Below are 16,265 nucleotides of genomic sequence, written 5' to 3'. Positions count from 1 at the left end.
TCCTCCCAGACCGGGGCACGAACCCGTATCCCCTGCATCGGCAGGCGGACTCTCAACCACTGCGCCACCAGGGAGGCCCGTAGTACTCCTTGTTTTTATGACAGAAGCATTTCCTGATGTCATTTTTCAAAATTAACGTTAAAATAGCAGCTTTTACTTAGTAATATTTTGAATTATTTTTTCTTTAATTGTCAAGACCTAAAAATAGAGTTGGAATTCATGTGCTTCCTGTACTATAAAAGTAACTTCAGATTTTTCTTTTTAGAATACTACTTTACAAAGGAATTTTCTAAGTGTCATTAACATTTGGAAATTCCTAGGGAGGGAGAGTGCAGTAGGAGAGGAAACTGGTAAAGGAGCCATCTAGAGATGGCGTTCTTGCGGGGGAGTTGTACTGTTTTCGTATAAATTTGTCACATGTTGGGTTTGTGGTTGTGTGTTCTTTGACTTTGGGAGAGATGTACACAATTACTTTGGGGATACTTCTAGAAAACACGTAAATAATAAAAACTGGCATTATCAAGATTGATGTTTGTATGGCAATGAGCTAATGGTTTTACCTGCATACTAAGTTTATTAAGTGTGTTTTTTTTTAGAATTACAAACTTTCTTGTTTTTTGCCTTCGTTGATTATACCCAAGAGAGTAGAGAATATGTCAATTATTTGGAGTTTGGGAGGGGGATTTTTAACCGTAAAACATAAATGTATAGGTCTGTTATAGATTCCTTTCTCTTTCAATATGAATTGATCCTTGTATTCAATATGAATTGGTCCCCAAAAGATAGCTTTTTTGGGTGATAAATTACTAGTTACTATAGCTAATGTTTTGGAATTTCCTATATTGGTTTTAGATATTTCCTGTGTTTAGGGGGCAGTAATTTATAAGAAAGGTGGAGTCCATTTTATAAATACGTTAAGGATGAGGGGAGAAGTACAATTAAGAGAGCAATTAAGGGAGATTGCATTGAATCTGGGTTCTACTGATTATAACTTTGTACAAGTTACTTTTCTGTGCCTCAGTGTTTTTCTTCTTTAAGATAAAAATAATGATAGAAATGGTCTTAATAGGATTTATTATAAGATTAAATTTGTCGTGAGGATTGATGATACATAATAAGACTTACTTAGAACAGTATCTGGCACACAGTAAGCACATCAGTGAACCTTTGCCTGCCAGATTTGCAAGTCCTTGTTAATCTTGTGTATCTAGTTGTTTTAGGTACAGGTTGAGTTTTTGAGGTACAGTCAGTTGAAAATGATTTCTAAACGTCTGAATAATGGACCTTCTTGGCACTTCTACTTTATTTAGGGGACTTTTCTGAGCACTTTATAATAAAGATTTTAGAACACTATTTAGCCAGTTAAATATTATGATAGTACATTATTAGAAATGAGGTGTTAGGAAACGGAAACCTCTGAATTAAGAAAATGTCTTTTTTTTAATTTGTGTGCAAGGTTACTTTTGAAAACAGGAAAAATCACTTTCATTCTTGTGGCTTACATATAAATTTTTAAATTGCTGTTTACTTATGCTTATGTTACTTATGATTACGTACAAACATATTAGACTGAGGATTTAAAGCAGTAAGATATGGGGAAAATATTTCAAGTTTCATTGTTGGTACTGTATGACATTTAACCATTTATTTACTCAAAAACCTAAACTTAACCATTATAGCTTGAAAACGTGGAAGTATTTTTATTTCTGTGTCCGTGACCGTTTCTCCCACCAAGGGGAAGATTTTTTTAAATTGTGATAAAAAAACATAACTTATACTTGCCCTCTTAACAGTTTTTAAGTGTTCAGTACAGTATTGTTAACTGTTTGCTCATTGTTGTACAGTGGATCTCTAGAATTTTTTCATGTAGGATGACTGAAGCTGTACCACATCCATTGAACAATAACTCCCCATTTACCCCTCCCCGCACCCACTGCAAGCCACCATTCTGTTTTTTGTTACTTTCAGTTCAGTTACTTGATATGAGTATGGAATCATGCAGTATTTGTATGAGTGGAATCATGCAGTATTTGTCTTTTTGTGTCTGACTTATTTCACTTACCATAATGTCCATAAGATTCATCCATGTTGTAACAGATGACAGAATTTTCTTCTTTTTTGAGGATGAATAATGTTCCATTGTATGTATACACCACATTCACCTATCAGTGGACATTTAGGTTGTTCCCACATCTTGGCTATTGTGAACAATGCTGCAGTGAACATGAGTGTGTGCAAAAAGCTCTTCAAGATCCTGTTTTTAATTCTTTTGTATATATTCCCAGAACTGGGATTGCTGGATTATATGATAGTTCTGTGTTTAATTTTTTGAAGAAACGCTGTACTACTGTTGGATTGGCCAAAAAGTTCGTTCTGGATTTTCTGTACAATGTCACGGAAAAACCCAAACGAACTTTTTGGCCAACCCAATATAATATTTGCCGTGCTGGCAGCACCATTTTACAACCCCATCAACAGTGTACAAGGGTTCCAGTTTCTCCAGATCCTTGCCAACACTTGTTATTTTCTAATTTTTTGATAGTGGCCATACAGTGGGTTTGAGGTGATATTGTGTGGTTTTGATTTGCATTTCCCTGATGATTAGTGATGTTGAGCATTTTGTCATATGCTTATTAGTTATTTGTATATCTTCTTTGGAGAAACGTCTATTCATGTCCTTTGTCCATTTTTTAATCAGGTTCGTTTTTTGTTTGTTTTGTTATTGAGTTGTAAGAGTTCTTTATTTATTCTAGATGTTAACCCCTTATCCAGTATATGGTTTGTAAATATTTTCTCCATTCCATAGGTTGTCCTTCACTCTGCTCATTGTTTCCTTTGCTACGCAGAAGTTTTTAAGTTTGATATAGTCTCATTTGTCTGTTTTTTCTTTTGTTCCCTGTGCTTTTGATGCCATATCCAAGAAATCATCATCTATTCCATTATTACATTTTCTTCTAGGGTTTTTAGAGTTTCAGGTCTTAATGTTTAGGTCTTTAACCCATTTTGAGTTAATTTTTGTGTACTTCTGTGTCTATTTTTTAAGCATTAGTGAAACATAATGATTTAACTTCACTTGTCAACATTATTGCCTCTGTTTACAAAACGGGCTTAGAGCTTCTGTTTTAACATATATTCATTTCATTTCACGTCCATCCTTAAAGAAGCCTTCTGCAATTCCCATAACTAGAATTCAACTTTCCTATGTGCGTGCACGCACACACACCCACACACGCACGCACGCACACAGTGGACTACTACTCAGCCATAGAAAAGAATGAAATAATGCCATTTGCAGCAACATGGATGGACCTAGAGATTATCATACTAAGTGAAGTAAATCAGAAAGACAAATACCATATGATATCACTTGTATGTGGAATCTAAAATATGATACAATGAAACATTGACAGAACAGAAACAGGCTCACAGACGTAGACAAATTTACGGTTACCGAAGGGTGAGGGGAATAGAGGAGGGATAAATTAGGAGTTTGGGGTTAGCAGATACGAACTACTATATATAAAATAGATAAGCAAAAGGTCCTATTGTCTAGCACAGGGAACAATATTCAATATTCTGTAGTAAACCATAATGGAAAAGAATATGAAAAAGAATATATATATTTATATATCTGAATCACTTTGCTGTACACCAGAAGCTAACACAACATTGTAAGTCAACTATACTTCAATTAAAAAAAAAAAAGTAGTCCATTATATATCTGGTGTGTATGGGGGGATGGGGTAGAGTAGAGGGACCATGAAGGGAGAGGTGAATCTTGGGAAATAAGGCTGGAAATAGTAGATTGGGTAAGAGAAGTCACTGAAGGCCTTAATGGGTTTGAACTTTATTCATAGACAGTGGGGAGTTTTTTAAGCTAAGAGTGAGGTAATGAGATTTGTTTAAAAAAATTATTTTGGTATGAGAGATGCATTAGAGCTTGTAAGAGTGGAAGCACGGAAACCTGTTAAGAAGCATTTTTAAAAATTGTCTAGGCAATTGAAAAGAATTGACCTTCAAGAGAATTTTAGAAAGAATTGATACCAATTGGCTCCACCCCTAAAAGCAGGACCTAAGGAGGAGTTGGAATTAACTGAGGTTTTATCCTGGGTGACTGTGTGAACGGTGATTTCTTTATTTCATTTTATTTCTTTATTTTTTAACATCTTTATTGGAGTATAATTGCTTTACAATGGTGTGTTAGTTTCCGCTTTATAACAAAGTGAATCAGCTGTACGTATACATATATCCCCGTGTTGAATGGTGATTTCTTAACACAGATGGAAGGGAACATAAGGGAACCGTGTTGCCCTTGGTTTTGGACAACAAATTTAGTGTGTTGCCTTTTGGACATCTGTGTTGCCACCCATTTTTTCTGTATGGGTCTGGCCCTCAGGCAAGGACAGAGACTTGAGCAGAGCTCAACTAGAGTCGAGAGTCAGACATGTTGACTGAAGCTGTGGGAATAGACGAGCTCATCTGGGTAGATGAATCTAAATCAAAGAGAGCAAAGTTTCCTCATTCCACCACAGCTGATCTTCTCAGAGTTATGAACATGGTGAGCCTGGCTTTTTCGCCAGACCGAATTCTTCCTTATTTCAGGAATTCAAAAATAAAGAAACCAGGCTTTATTCTTTTTTCTTTCTGATTGAATAGTGAATTATATGTATATGATATGTTACTGTTGATTTTATTTGCATTTCTTTGATTACTATTGATGCTATTTATAGTGGAATATATTGCCCACCACCTTAAGTTACTTCTCTGTAAATTGCTTGGTTGTAGTCATAATTCTATTATTTGTGAGTTATTTTCAATTGTTTATAAAGTTGTATTTTTATCTTTTTTTTTTTTTTTGCGGTATGCGGGCCTCTCACTGTTGTGGCCTCCCCCGTTGCGGAGCACAGGCTCCGGACGCGCAGGCCCAGCGGCCATGGCTCACGGGCCCAGCCGCTCCGCGGCATATGGGATCCTCCCGGACCGGGGCACGAACCCGTATCCCCTGCATCGGCAGGCGGACTCTCAACCACTGCGCCACCAGGGAGGCCCATAAAGTTGTATTTTTAAAAAATGGTTTCTAAAAGAAAACTTTTCTGCATCCTTCTACATTCACATGCTCTTCTGTACTTTTTTTTTTTTTTTTGGCCGTATGCGGGCCTCTCACTGTTGTGGCCTCTCCCGTCGCGGAGCACAGGCTCCGGACGCGCAGGCTCAGCAGCCATGGCTCACGGGCCCAGCCGCTCCGCGGCATGTGGGATCTTCCCGGACCGGGGCACGAACCCGTGTCCCCTGCATCGGCAGGCGGACTCTCAACCACTGCGCCACCAGGGAAGCCCGCTCTTCTGTACTTTTACCACATTGTGTACAGTCAAGTTTAAACCACATTTCTACATATATGTTGTCTATATTATGACTGAGCGTTGAGAAATATGCATTTTCTTTTGGAGGAAAGAATTTGAAATTTTGGAAATTACCAGTAAAGGAAAAATTACACGTACCACTTTCCCATTCTTCTTGCCCGTCCCACCCCACATACTTAGCTAGTGATGTATTAAAATGTAAAAATTTGAATCAAGGTTTACTGGCTGAAGATACCAACTATCTTCAGAGGCTGAAAGGAGAGGAATCCTAGAGTCATTGGCTGGTAGCCTCTTTTGTTTTATTTTCTGGCCTGCACGAATAGCTCTTGAAGTGAAGATATGCTAGTCCTTGGCAACTAATATTTTCTGGCCATGTATTTTATGCACTAACAGGTATCTATCTGCCTCATTCTTTTAGGCCCATGTGTTTCTCTAGTTTAAAAAGCATTTGCAAATGGAGATCTAGCTATACCCACGTAATCCCTAAATGTGTATTTACCTTATATGTGTATGTTCTCAATGTGTGTATGGAGGCTTTCTCTAATGCTCTACATGGGAGGGGAGTGTCATTGCCTAGTACACTTTTATATACCTCATGAAATAATTACACGGCCAGTTCTTAATTGTGAGGTTTTTCTTTTCAACAGATTTTGCACTGATTGCAAAAATAAAGTCCTCCGAGCGTACAGTATCCTTGTTGGTGAACTTGATTGCAGCAAAGAGAAGGGCTACTGTGCTGCACTTTATGAAGGCTTGCGGAGCTGTCCACATGAGCGACACATACATGTTTGCTGTGAGACAGACTTCATTGCACATCTTTTGGGCCGTGCTGAGCCAGAGTTCGCAGGAGGGTATGAGTATGTAATTTGCTAGAATGGGCTATCTAGCGCTTTGCTTCATTTTATCCGTCTGCCTCAGTACATATGATATCTGTATAAATTAAAGTGTGCCTGTAAAGAGTTTGCTTTCTTTAAAATATGCATTTAGTTGACGGAGTAAAAAAAGGGAGAAAACGTCGATCAGTTGTCTGCTCCTTGTTGCTTGAAGTAGGCAGGCTTTTTTTGGCTTTCATTATTATAGCTTATCATTTTCATTTGAAAATGATTAGAAGGGATTTTTTTCCTCCTCCATCTATGCGTTTCCATGTTTAAATTTTGTTTATAATGATGGTTTTTGCATAGGAAGTGAGGTCTTTGCAGCAGGGGGTTAAGAAATACTTTACTGAATGTAATTCATGAACTGTGTATATTACTACTAAATTATACAGGAAGCTAAAATTTTATCTCTGGCTTTGTTGTAAAAAGAAAACCAAAAAAGTTGTTCACAATAAATTGAACCCACCTCCCCTTGTGTTTTGTGTATCAGCTCTCATTTGAGTGCCTACTTTCTGCTAGGCATTCAGAATACAAACACTTCTTTTATCACTGAAGTTCATGAACACTTCTACTGAAGACTGGCCTAGAGGGCTTTTGCCCATGATTGAATCACTTTGGTGGTATTGTCTTTCTCCTCAAAAAAAAGAACAAAAACCAAACAGCATTTGCTGTAATTGGAAGGTGAACTGTCATGCCTACTTGAGCTGGACACTTAACATATGATGACTTCTCTGTGCTCCGAAAAACATCTCTTTAGGGCCAGTTCCTGAATTACCTTACGTTTAGCAATATTAAGGCTGAGTTCTACCTGCATGTGTATTTCTCATTGGTTTTATACATGTGTGCTCGTGTATTTATATATACATTGAGTTTGAATGTATAACTGTCTTGTTATTATTTTGTTACTAGGCATGCAGACTGTGTTTAAAACCTGAACTTGCACAGGTGTTATCCATCTTTTACTGTTTCAGCTTAAGGGTATTAGGAAATATGTGTGATTTATTCTCCTTTATAGGAGAAGAGAAAGGCATGCTAAGACAATAGATATAGCTCAAGAAGAAGTTCTGACCTGCTTGGGAATTCATCTTTATGAAAGACTGCATCGAATCTGGCAAAAACTACGGGCAGAAGAACAGACGTGGCAGATGCTTTTCTATCTTGGTGTTGATGCTTTACGCAAGAGTTTTGAGGTAACAACAGTGGACTGCTTCGGTGTCCAGATTGCTTAGTTAAGTTATTGGACTGAATCTTAATGTTAATCACCACTCTTACCTTACCTTAGCTGTGATCTACTGGTCATGGCTTTTGGGGGGTTAGGAGAGGAATTTGCTGGGGAACTGAAATTTAGAAGTTGTTTATGGATTTTTTTTCTTTGTTTTTTAATCCCGTTACTCTGCCAGCCTTGATTTTTAGACATTCTGAAAGTAGAAAACTGAAATTGATGATTATTTAATGAGAAGCTGCTATGAAACATAACTGTTGACAAGTTAAAAGCAGCCCAAAAATAAGCATCAAAATTAGAAACATTTAATGAGTCCCAGTTTGCCTGCTTCTTTCCAATCATATGGAGTAAATGGTGTCTGAATGCCATGATATAAGAGCTACTTTTTAGAAGCACACTGAAGGCTCTTTATAATGCTGGTATTGGGTTTCATGCTTGTCATTTGGTAACATTATTTTCAGTTAGACTCTGTAGAACATAAATTTTGGGCTAGTGAATATTTTGTTATATTCTAGGGCATGGTTGTAACTCTTTAACTGGTCACCAGTCCTTTTTGAAAATGGTACGAAAGCTATAAACCCTTTCTTCAAAAGCCCATCCACAAACTTTAAACACTGTTCTGGGGAGTCTGAGGAGGTTTGTGCTAGTTTTTTGCTGAACAGATTTCTTATTCTTTTTCTCTTTGAATGTTTGTGTCTTCAGAAACTAGATCATTTAATCAGGTTAGTCTTCTCACTGTATGAAGAAATAGATGAATATTTACTTTGCTGTGTTAAAATTCTGAAATTTGAAAGTAGAATATTTCTGGTTTGAAATTGGAGTATGTATAAGTCTACCTTTCCCGTAGGAATTAGTTGTATATTCATTTCCCGAGTAGATTTTAAGACTGTCATCATTTAAGGTATTAAAATTTAAAATTCTTTGTGGGGACTGCCTGACAAAACACAGCAAAGTAAATATTCATCCATTTCTTCATACAGTGAGAAGACTAACCTGACAAAATTGCAGCATGACATACCAGTTTCTGTGTGTGTGATATCACTTAAAATTAACAAGTGAGAATTTCCATGGAAAATAAAGGGAAGTTTGGGCCAGTATTCAGTCTCAGCTTTGTTTTATAATAGATGACTGTGGAAAAAGTACAGGGTATCAGTCGATTGGAACAACTTTGTGAAGAATTTTCAGAGGAGGAACGAGTAAGAGAACTCAAGCAAGAAAAGAAGCGCCAAAAGCGGAAGAACAGACGAAAAAATAAATGCGTCTGTGACATTCCTGCTCCCTTACAAACAGCAGATGAAAAGGAAGTAAGCCAAGAGAAGGTAGTATTTCTTGATATTGACTCATAAATATATTGCTTTTTTCTAGATTTCAGCACTTTTTCTGTGCTTTCCCAGAATGTGGCTCCTTTGGCTTCTTTATTGGCTTTTTTTCTTACTCTAATCTGTATAAGCCAAAATCTTTAATGTCGTGTGTTTGTTTTCTAGAGACAATGTCGGCTAGTTAACTTATTACATGACCTTAGTATTCTGCTAGATCATAGTCCAAATGTGAAAAGTTAACTCCATGCATGACCTAGAGCAGTTCTCAACTTTCAGTCTCAGGACGCCTTTGCATTTTTCTGTTTTGTTTTGTTTTTGTTTTTTTGGCCGTGCCATGCAGCATGCGGGATCCTAATTCCCCTACCAGGGATCGAACCCATGCCCCCTTCACTGGAAGTGTGGAGTCCCAACCACTGGACCGCCAGGGAATTCCCTTCCTTGCATTCTTAAAAAATTAGGGAGGCCAGTGAGCTTTTGTTTATGTGGATTATACTTATCAGCATTTACTGTATTAGAAATTAAAATGGACAAATTTAAAGTTATTTATTATTCTTTTAAAAATAATAAGCCCACTGTATGTTAAAATGAGTAACAGTTTTTGAAAAATAACTAGAAAAAATTGAGAAGGGTGGCATTAATTTATATTTTTGCAAATCTCTTTAATATTTGGCTTAAAAGGAATCAGGTAAGTTCTCATTCAGTCTGTTAGCATATGTTGCTTGGTTATAGCATGTGAAGAAAGTCTGACTTCACCCAGATATATATAGTAGGAAAAGGGAGGAGTATTTTAATATAAATCTTTTCAGATAGTTGTGGATATTCTTCTTTGGCATTATAACTTGACAGGTGGTGGTAGTTTCTTAAAGATTAGTTACAGTGTGGAACCTGACACCTTATCAGTGACCTTTTCATACTTTTAAATTAAAACCCATTGGTCTTGGCACTTTGAATAGATTTTATTTATGCATGATTCTGTAACATCATGCATTGGTCATTTGAAAGATAATGGTTCACTGAGTTTTGCAGATCTTTCCAGATAGTGACATTCATTATATAATATCATATAATCATGTTAAAACCACTACTCATCTCATCAGAAAGGTCTTTTAAGTATTGGGAAGCTTCAAGCTCATTGTGCTTGTGTATGCAAGTTTTCAAAATTCTGATTGTAGTTTGAATTTTATCAATGACTGTCCATTTTATTCCTTGAAGAGATAGGCTGACTTCATTGCTTTTTGAGAAAATGTCTTTTAAATATCCAAGTCTGAATAACCATAATTTGTCTCTTATTCTTTCTTTCAAGTGAAGTTGATGTTCCAGGAAAAAGCAGCTAGTTTAGCTTGCAACTTAAACAGTTGCACAAGTACTTTTACTTGAGACAACCGTTATACATTTGGTATGCATCAAAAGTGCTTTAAGCATTCTTCCCATTTATCACAGAGTAATAAAAAGACCTCTACACCATGAGTTCGTATTTAATAAAATTCGTATTTTTACTGCTTCATCAAAGACATTCATAAGTGAAATATCGTTTTATCTATTTATTTCCTGATGAGAGTGCTTGACAAGTGAAGAATACGGTGACTGTTAGTACACACTTTGGTTGCCTCTGCCTTGGTTTGTGCTAAAGAAACTTTTCCCACCATTGCTTTTATATTATCAGTGTAAGTGTCAAGACAGTGAAAACGGCAAATCACATCTCAGTGTTATGATGAAAATGGTTTTGACCTAGGGAACCCCTGGGGTCAGCAGATTGCACTTTGAGAATAGCTCTCCTAGACTTCCCTGATACCATTAAGTCTTAACTTACTTTTGTTGGTTCTTGGTCTTGAAATGAATTAGTGATTTTTCATGAGAATAATTTTTGTCAATTTTTAACCTTGTAACTCCTATCTTAGGTTAAGGAAATTAAAATATAGCCAGTATGGAGGTAAAGCTTTTTACTATCTCTTAATATTGATCCTTAAAGGAAACAGACTTCATAGAAAACAGCTGCAAAGCCTGTGGCAGCACTGAAGATGGTAATAGGTGTGTAGAAGTAATTGTTACCAATGAAACTACATCCTGTACCTGTCCTAGCAGTGGCAATCTTTTGGGGTCTCCGAAAATAAAGAAAGGTAAGTAAATAGTTTTAAAAAATTAACTCTTAAGTTGATTCTTTTTTTTTTTTTTCTAAATATAAGAGCTTTTAGAGATCCTGTAACCTAGAATTTAGGAACTGCTTTACAGCCCTAAGAATATCATAAAATTTAGTCAGACACTTAGTATTTCCTTTTTCTTTATGGTGTTTGATTTGTTAAATAGTAACAAAATCAAAAATTGTAAAGCTCCAATCATATTTCCATTATTTCATGCACTTTTTACTTTCAGTAAGCCATCAATTTTGAAATTTTTCTGTGGTTCCCAGTTGGTTCATCCTATGTCATAATATATTTATTGGCATGTTAATTGTAACTCTCACTTGATTTATTCTCAGGCTTATCGCCACACTGTAATGGTAGTGATTGTGGATATTCATCTAGCATGGAAGGGAGTGAAACTGGTTCTCGGGAGGGTTCGGACGTTGCCTGCACTGAAGGCATTTGTAATCATGACGAACACGGTAGGTTCAGATTAAGCTTCCCAATTATTTCTGCTACATGGCTGATTTAAACACCCAAATAAGAGATGATTGATTTCTGCAGGTGATGACTCCTGTGTTCATCACTGTGAAGATAAAGAGGATGATGGCGATAGTTGTGTTGAATGTTGGGCAAATTCTGAAGAGAACACCACCAAAGGAAAAAATAAAAAGAAGAAAAAGAAAAGCAAGATGTTGAAATGTGATGAACATGTAAGTGTCATAACTTGGAATCCTTAAACCTTTGTTCTTTTCCTTGGAGTGGCAAGTGTGCAGCTTAGCTGCTAGGATTTTTTTTTTTTTTTTTTTTGAGAATGAGTACCTATGCAGTTCCATTGGTTGCTCATCTTGTGAATTTATATGCATGTGTGTGTCTGACGTGGTCATTTGTCCAACAGTCGATGTGAGTCCTAAATCCAATTCATTCTTTTCATAATAGTTTTTAATCTTTTAGCTCTGTAATCTTGAGCAGTTTGCTTGATCTGTTTTCCCGTCTGTGAAATGTCGATAACAGTCCCTGTCAGATTAGGTTCTGTGAAGATGAAATTATATTGGTGGGTTAGCATAGTGTTTGGTGTGCAGTAAATGCCTAGCAACTGCCAGCTGTTGCTGTTATTCAGTATTCCTGCTAAAATCTTAACACACTCTCAGGGCGTTTTTTTTCTTTAAAAAATAGTCATTGCTATTATTCCCTGCCTTTTTACCTGAGAAATCCTTTTGCTGTGGTTTCAGATCCAAAAGCTTGGAAGCTGTATTACAGATCCAGGTAATCGAGAGGCCTCAGGAAATACCGTGCACACAGTGTTTCACCGTGACAAGACCAAAGATACACATCCTGAAAGCTGTTGCAGCTCTGAAAAGGGTGGGCAGCCACTGCCTTGGTTTGAGCATAGGAAAAATGTACCACAGTTTGCAGAACATACAGAAACGTCATTTGGTCCTGATTCCGGAAAAGGTGCCAAGAGCTTAGTTGAACTCCTTGTAAGTAAGCCATGATTATCTTTCTGTGGATAACTGATTGTTCACGGGGTAGATGTGGGAGGGAACGTACTTGAGGGTTTAACGTTGGGAATGGGAGGAGGCTTTTAAGCAGTTAAGGGCAGTATTTCATTATTTTTTGGTGACTTCATTCCTGCTCTTCCACTTAACTACTCTGGAGCACATTTCCTCGTCTTCCCTTGTCTCAAAGGTAGAAAAGATTAGCTGGGAGACGGGGATAGAGTTAGCATTATGTCCAGGAGTCTGACTCCTTGACGAGCGTTATTATAAGCAAACTGCCTTTCTGAGTGGCAATTTATGGTAGCCACCCTTCCAGACCAGGAAAGAATATAGAATCTGAACTAGAGCCCACTTTCTAGGTTACTTCCTTTAGGTGTCATGTAGGATAAAAGCATATAACTGAACTTGGAAAATCTTTTATTACTGACTCCAATTCTTGATACTTTAGATGAATTATACCTGATTCCAAGTGACCCAGTGCATAGTTTGTGTGGGACTTGGAGGAGGGGCAAAGAAGGAGAAGGGTGGTATCTTTTCTCTCGTCATTATGGGATCCCAAGGGAACCAAATCCTTTAGAATATTAGCTCTTTCCTTTTTCATATGGTTGTAAAGTTTAATGGTGATGCTGTGTATTTCATAAGTTTAAAAAAGGTTATATTTTATTTAATGTGTAGAGATAAAAGTTTCAACATAGAACCAGCCCCAGATAAGTCAGGTTATTTAAAATTTGGTAGCTATTTGTAACCATCCCTAATCACTTTTGAAGGCTGAAGTGTGTTGGGAGTCTGCTTGTAGGCTTCTAGGACAAATTACAGATCCAGAGTTTTAAACCAAGTTGAGTTGCCTTTTATTCTTACTTAGTACTTTCTAAGACAGAATGACGTTATGCTTATCCTGTAAACATTCCAATTAAACTAAAGGTTAGACTGCTTTCATTTTTCTCTGTCCTCCATCACCATAGCATTTTGCATTCTTAATTTAAGTCATAGTCTTTACTACTGCTTTGATTTGCAGGATGAGTCTGAATGTACTTCAGATGAGGAAATCTTTATCTCACAAGATGAAATACAGTCATTTATGGCTAATAACCAGTCTTTCTACAGCAATAGAGAACAATACCGACAGCATCTGAAGGAGAAATTTAATAAATACTGCCGCTTAAATGATCACAAGAGCCCCATTTGTAGTGGCTGGTTGACAACGGCTGGAGCAAATTAAATAAATAAAATAGCTCTGTCTTTTCAATGAAACACTCAAGATGACTACTGCGCCTTCTCTTTCAAAAAAAACTCTTAATTTAGTGACTTATGGCAAAATTTTATCTTAATGTGATTCTTTCTTGTTTTGGGAGACGGTGGAGGTAACCTCCTTAGTTTGTTCTTTCCTCAGGCTTGTGTCTTTAGTTGTGTGGCTGCGCAGGCCTGCCGTATGATTTAAGCCATCCCTTTTCATTAAATGTTTCTCTTCCTGTGAGACTTACTAAAAAGCAACTTAGTGGCAAAAAGTAATGTTGTACTTATACTTCTGTACAGAAATGACAATGAGCTGAATATATGGTTTTACAAAGTAGACATCCACTTGCGAAATGTTGGGATGTAATGTTAAAGCGCAATGTGCAAAATTTAAAATAAAGAATATTTATTAATACGCATAGTAAAATTTGGTGTACATGTTTCTGCTTAATGTGTGGCAGTATTTTAATTTGCCACCTGTGGTCTTGGTACTTGGCCAGTGTTGATGTTAGAGAGGATGAGGAGCCAATGAGGAGAGAGATGCAGATTGCTGAAGACAAATTCTTCCCTTCATCAGAGCTGACAACCGAGGAAAGCAGTTTCCAGTCTTCTGTTTTGAAAGAATAAGTTTGCTGTGATACCTTTAAATACTGGCTAGCATCTTATTCCTCATGAGACTTTTAATTGCTGTTACTAATAAATTCCCTGATACAGAACACAAAGCACCTTAAATTCAGAGGTTCATATTGAACTAGAAGAATGAGAACAAAACTTGGCAGAATTTCAACCAAAGGTTTGCTGATAAGTAATTACTCAGCATGTAGAGAACTGGGAGCAGAAGGCTGCACTGAGAGCTAACCACACTGCAGTCTGTGTAAGCGCCTGTTGCTTATCTGGTTTCCAACAATAAGGTCACTATGGCATTACAGTTTACTGCTTTCACAAGCTGTCTGTGAGTACTGAAGAAGGAGAGATTCCCCTAGGAGTAGCATTTGGCTGCCATTTAAAAGGTTGAGTCAGTAATTCCGTAAACTCATGTGCTTAGAGTTTTGTGTCCACAGGTTGATAATACTTGGTGGGCAGCAAATAGTGGGACGGTCAGTACCTCTGTGCGGTGGGGATGGAGTGAATTTTATAGGCTTTCTACCACTTAATCAGACTTCTAATCAGATTTCAAATGGGCAACAGCAGAAGCTTAGTGAGATTTAACTTTTGTAGTTGGTGGCATTTTTTTTGATCCACCCGAGTTGTCTTTTCAAATCAAAGTGTTGTATAGGGATTGGGGCGGAGGTAAAGTGAGTCATTCCTTTCTGACTCTTGGGTGCTTTCATCCTGGAATCCATAAAAAATGACTAAGGGTCTCCCAGAGCCCTTGGCTCTGAGCCCAAACCCCTCTCCACCACCTGTCGCAGTCAGGTTCTCTTGAGATCCCTAAATTAAGCAAGGGCTGGTTTTATTTTGTTTTCATCTTTGCCCCTGGGGCCAAACACAGGAGTGCTTGTTGAATGAATAAACCAGCCACATTCACTGCTTATTCCGTTGCTTGCAGTAGCAGGATTCCAGTAGCTATGCAGAGATGTTTTCTCTTTGGAAGGATGCTATATAAAGAATGCAGAAGTGAGGCAGTTTTCATGCTTTGATGGAATATCCTTAGTGGTCAGAAAAGTGAGTTCTACTTTGGACAGAACCAACAACCTAAGAAGAGACGAAGGAGAATGGAGTGCAGGCAGTTTAGGAGCGCATCCCCTGGCCTAATACTGGACTGCTTGCCATCCAAGCCAGGCTTCACATCTGTCTCAGTATAGTCTATAAAACGAAAGTGTTAATAGGTACTATCTCATATGGCTCTTGGGCATATTAATATATTTATTTATTTATTTATTTATTTTTTGCGGTACGCGGGCCTCTCACTGTTGTGGCCTCTCCCGTTGCGGAGCACAGGCTCTGGACACGCAGGCCCAGCGGCCATGGCTCACGGGTCCAGCCGCTCCGCGGCATGTGGGATCTTCCCGGACCGGGGCACGAACCCGTGTCCCCTGCATCGGCAGGCGGACTCTCAACCACTGCGCCACCAGGGAAGCCCCATATTAATATATTTAAAGTGCTTATAAAAGTGCCTGTCACACAGTAAGCGCTCAATAAATGTTAGCTATTGCTTTAATCTCTTACATACACCGTGCTAACATTTGCTCCAATGGGAGTGGGAGGGCTTAAGGAAAGTTGTAGACTGTAGGCCATTAGGGGACACAACCCCCCCCAGTACACGTGTACTTGGGGGTCTTTGCATTTTTAACCATCAGTTCTCCTTGGTGAGTAAGGCCAAGGGATCAGGTAGGGTTGAAAGCCCCTCCCAAGGTCACCCAGCGTTGATAGCTGAGACACTCACAGCCCTTTCTGAGCTGAATCCTTCCCATCAGCCACCGGCTGGTTTAGGAAGGCGTTGGAGTCACCTTAAGTGCCCTTAATTTCTCTTCCTGGCCTTAGGGGTCAGGAACAGGGAAGGCAGACCGAGCAGGAAGCAGGAGTACGTGCGTTCTCGGGCCTGGTGCAAGCCCCCGCCAAACTTCGTTTTCCTCCCCGGAGGGTAGGAGCTCACCAGGAAAGCAGGACCGCGAACTCCCAGCACCCTCCGGCCCT

At 38.2% G+C, this 16,265-nt stretch overlaps 1 protein-coding gene across 8 annotated transcripts in view; it reads left to right on the top strand.

Annotated features, from left to right (window-relative positions):
- Positions 1-14,055, top strand: part of GGNBP2 (gametogenetin binding protein 2) — a 31,782-nt gene extending 17,727 nt beyond the window's left edge. For 6 of the 8 annotated variants that reach the window (XM_082605320.1, XM_082605318.1, XM_082605313.1 and 3 more), the window contains 8 exons: positions 6,008-6,217; positions 7,251-7,425; positions 8,582-8,776; positions 10,746-10,893; positions 11,253-11,378; positions 11,461-11,609; positions 12,129-12,377; positions 13,411-14,055. In XM_082605320.1, coding sequence (XP_082461446.1) covers positions 6,008-6,217; positions 7,251-7,425; positions 8,582-8,776; positions 10,746-10,893; positions 11,253-11,378; positions 11,461-11,609; positions 12,129-12,377; positions 13,411-13,614 — 1,456 coding nt within the window. In that variant the 3' untranslated portion in view covers positions 13,615-14,055. The remainder of the gene's footprint in view (positions 1-6,007; positions 6,218-7,250; positions 7,426-8,581; positions 8,777-10,745; positions 10,894-11,252; positions 11,379-11,460; positions 11,610-12,128; positions 12,378-13,410) is intronic. The other 2 variants (XM_082605316.1, XM_082605317.1) reach the window with 2 other exon arrangements.
- The last annotated feature ends 2,210 nt before the right edge of the window (positions 14,056-16,265 follow it).

This window comes from Mesoplodon mirus (assembly GCF_964341445.2).
Source record: "Mesoplodon mirus genome assembly, chromosome: 18".
NCBI lineage: Eukaryota > Metazoa > Chordata > Mammalia > Artiodactyla > Ziphiidae > Mesoplodon > Mesoplodon mirus.
This window is presented reverse-complemented; position numbering and strand designations above follow the sequence as displayed.